This window comes from Myotis davidii, unplaced genomic scaffold (assembly GCF_000327345.1).
Source record: "Myotis davidii unplaced genomic scaffold, ASM32734v1 scaffold705, whole genome shotgun sequence".
NCBI lineage: Eukaryota > Metazoa > Chordata > Mammalia > Chiroptera > Vespertilionidae > Myotis > Myotis davidii.
In genome coordinates, this window is record NW_006296405.1 from 1,239,366 (window position 1) to 1,243,112 (window position 3,747).

A 3,747-nucleotide genomic window follows, 5' to 3' on the forward strand; every position below is an offset into this window, starting at 1 on the left:
AGTGGGATCACAGGGTCAAATGGGAGTTCCATTTGTAGCTTTTTGAGGAAACTCCATACTGTCTTCCATAGTAATATATAGTCTTGGCCAGGATGCAGTGAGATGAAAGAAAGTAATTTGACAATATGAATTAAAAGTTTGTACCATTTAAGTAACTTTACAGAAATAGACAGAGATTGAGACAGAGGTTGATGTGTAAGGGTGTATGTTGTAGTGTTTGCTGTAGGTTTGTATGTGTAATGACTATTAATGTCTGTCTCTTCAGCTGTTGTCTCAGGAGCCCAGCAATGGTATATCCTCAGATCCCACTGTGTTCTTAGATCGTCTTGCAGTAATATTTAGGTAAGACGTGAGATTCTAGATGTTTGTCTTGGGTTAAAAGCACAAATGAGACCCTTGTGTATTGAAGTAAGCTAGTGGTTGTTTTGTTTCCCTATAATCTCCTTTGTCAGGATACTTAATTAAGATCATTGCCTGAAGTCTTGGGCAAAGGCAAATTCTAAGAACTTGTTCTTGGTGGACCTTTGTCAAAAGACTCTTTAAAAACTGTATGGATGGATGTACTTTATTGAACCAATCCCCTACTGATGGACATTAGGTTGTTTCAACTTAATCTACAAACCTCACACACATCATTGTACATGTGCAAGAGTAGTGACAAAGGATAATTCATAAAAATCACAGTTAAAGGATATTTACCTTCATAATTTTGGTGATTTTATGAAAATGCCCACAATAGAACTTGTACCTATCCTGCACTCCCACCCACTATGTCGGATAATTTGACATCAGAGAAATATGACATGAAAGGTAGAAAGCACCATATAAAATTAGGTTGCTACCCCCTCAGCTATAGCTTCATTATCCCTAAGGAATCAAAGACTTCATGGAGGAAAAAAACTTCATTTCCTTCTGAGCCACTAAGATAAATGCACCCAAATCAGTTAGAAGCAAAATTCCTAAAATGGGCGCTCAGCACCCAGGAGCTGGTGACGTCAGCACTCGCAGAGCAGGGCAATGAGGACCGAGGCTTCCAACTTGCAGTGACCTTGGGTGATGGCAGGCCTCATTGTGAAGCACAGTCATGGGTGCTGAAGTCATGGGTCTCAGGGTTGGTGGGGTCCCACTTGAGAGTCCACCTGAAAGGCCACTGTGGGCAATGGCCTGGGAGAAACTGGGAACCTCCGTGGATTTTCTCCACAGGATAGGGTTTCCGAGTCCCAGGCAGGGAAGACAGGGTCGCATGTCCCTTGGGGACTCATAGTCTGCCCTTCCCACCTGACCTTCCCAGTCTGCTCACTCTGGGCCCATGGGTCATGTGACATGGTCCAGGGAGGGAAAGGGTGTCAAAAGACCCTTTAAAATGTAATTAATTCTGGTCTCTAGATTAGTGATTCTCAAACTTTAACATGCTTCAGAGTCACCTGTAGGACTTATCAAAACACAGATTGCTGGGTTCCATCCCTGATTGTCTGATTGATTGGGTCTTGGGTAGAACCTAAGAATTTACATCGTATATAATAATCCTATATAATAAAAGGTTAATATGCAAATAGACACAATGGCAGAACCACCAGTCGCTATGATGCACACTGACCACCAGGGGGCAGATGCTCAATGCAGGAGCTGCCCCCTGGTGGTCAGTGTGGTCCCAGAAGGGGAGCACCGCTCAGCCAAAAGCTGGGCTCACAGCTGGCGAGTGCAGCAGCAGTCCGCAGCAGCACTAAGGATGTCTGACTGCAGCTTAGGCCCGCTCCTTGTGGTGAGTGGGTGTAAGCCGTCAGTCGAACATCCCCCAAGGGCTCCTGGATTGCAAATGGGCACAGGCTGGGCTGAAGGAGCCCACCCCTACTCCCCAAGTGCACAAATGTCATGCACCAGGCTGCTAGTATTTAATAAGTTCCCAGATGCTGCTGCTTGCTATTCCAAGGACCACACATACTTTTAGATGCTTTGTGAAACTGTGGGTACAAAACAGTAATAAAGTCTCTCTAGTAACCTGGTGAAATTAATCCTTCTTTGAAGTCAAGAGGAGCCTAATGATTAAAAAAGTATTTGAGTGACAATGTTCAAAGAGTGATGCTTACTGAGTTTCATAATTTATATGTGAGGCCCATAGGTATAACTGGAATAGTAGAGTAATAGTTGCATAAAAGCCTATGTGGAATAAGTTAAAATAGGCATTGTAAGGGCCAGAAGGTTGAGAACCACTGTGAGTCTGGATAATTTAAGACTATTTGCTTGTGTTTGTTTGAATGCAATAGAGCAGTGGTTCTCAACCTTCCTAATGCTGTGACCCTTTAATACAGTTCCTCATGTTGTGGTGACCCCCAGCCATAAAATTATTTTCGTTGCTACTTCATAACTGTAATTTTGCTACTGTTATGAATCATCATGTAAATATCTGATATGCAGGATGTATTTTCATTGTTACAAATTGAACATAATTAAAGCATAGTGATGAATCACAAAAACAATATGTAATTATATATGTGTTTTCCGATGGTCTTAGGCGACCCCTGTGAAAGGGTCGTTCTACCCCCAAAGCGGTCGCGACCCACAGGTTGAGAACCACTGCAACAGAGGAAATGGTTTTGAGTCCTAAAAATAAGTTTGCTATCTGTTTGTTTGGTTTTTTGTTCTTGTTGTTTTTGTGAGATGATACTAAGTACACTAACCAGGGACAGGGCTCTGGGTCCTCAGTGAAATTGTTCTTCTTTCACTAATTTGGGCCATTTGTCTTTCTGCAGACACACTAATCCCATTGTGGAAAATGGACAGACTCATCCGTGCCAAAAAGTCATTCAAGAAGTAAGTGTTAACAAATGTCTGTGGTACAAGACTTTCTTCCTTTTTCCTTGCAATGCTGTGGGTAACTAGAGTGAGAAGGTACTTTCTTCTAGGTTCATAGGAAGTGTTAATTTGCTGATACAGATTAAATACCAATGAAAAGAGGAATGGAACAATACAAATAAATAATTCTGATTCTGGATTTTTTAAAGAAAATAGGCTATGGGAAAATTCATTGAAAGGCCAAAGAAGTGGGAGAGATTGTGTGAATCCTAGAGTTGCTAGGAGGCCTGGTTAATACTAGCAACATTTTTTTTTTTTTGACAAAGCCAATTAAGCCTTCATTGCTTTAGCTTTCCTATTGATAACATACTTCCCTTATGCTTTTTCACTGAGGGCAATGTGAGGATCAAAAAGTATGCTTTGAAAAGTGCTTTAAAGTCTATGGCCATACCACCCTGAATACGCCCAATCTCATCTGATCTCGGAAGCTAAACAGGGTTGGGCCTGGATGGGAGAAGTGCTTGTTTTTCAGACTACAGGACAGTGGGTACACCAAATGTTCTTAAATGTTTTTAAGTGTCAACAGTATCAAATAATGCTATTTCCTTTACTCTAGTCCTTTTGTTTAGGGTCTTCCAATTTCTTGGAACTGCCTTTAAACATTTCTTCCTCTGTAGCTTGTACTAATTCTTTCCATGCTAAATTAGGAAGTTCAAAGTTTAGGAAAATGCATATCTTTGTCCTCTAGTAAAGTTAGACATGCTCCCCTTCCTGTTCTGAAGAGTCATTGTGCTTCTCTTTTTTTTTTTTTTTTTTATTATGTCTTCCTCTAGCTTGTACTAATTCTTTCCATGCTAAATTAGGAAGTTCAAAGTTTAGGAAAATGCATATCTTTGTCCTCTAGTAAAGTTAGACATGCTCCCCTTCCTGTGCTGAAGAGTCATTGTGCTTCTC

General features: G+C 41.1%; 1 protein-coding gene across 6 annotated transcripts in view; it reads left to right on the plus strand.

The window, feature by feature from the left end:
- TNPO3 (transportin 3) overlaps positions 1 to 3,747 on the plus strand; it is a 104,664-nt gene that overhangs the window by 70,583 nt on the left and 30,334 nt on the right. For all 6 annotated transcript variants that reach the window (XM_015568891.1, XM_015568888.1, XM_006771385.2 and 3 more), the window contains 2 exons: positions 266 to 342; positions 2,751 to 2,811. In XM_015568891.1, coding sequence (XP_015424377.1) covers positions 266 to 342; positions 2,751 to 2,811 — 138 coding nt within the window. The remainder of the gene's footprint in view (positions 1 to 265; positions 343 to 2,750; positions 2,812 to 3,747) is intronic.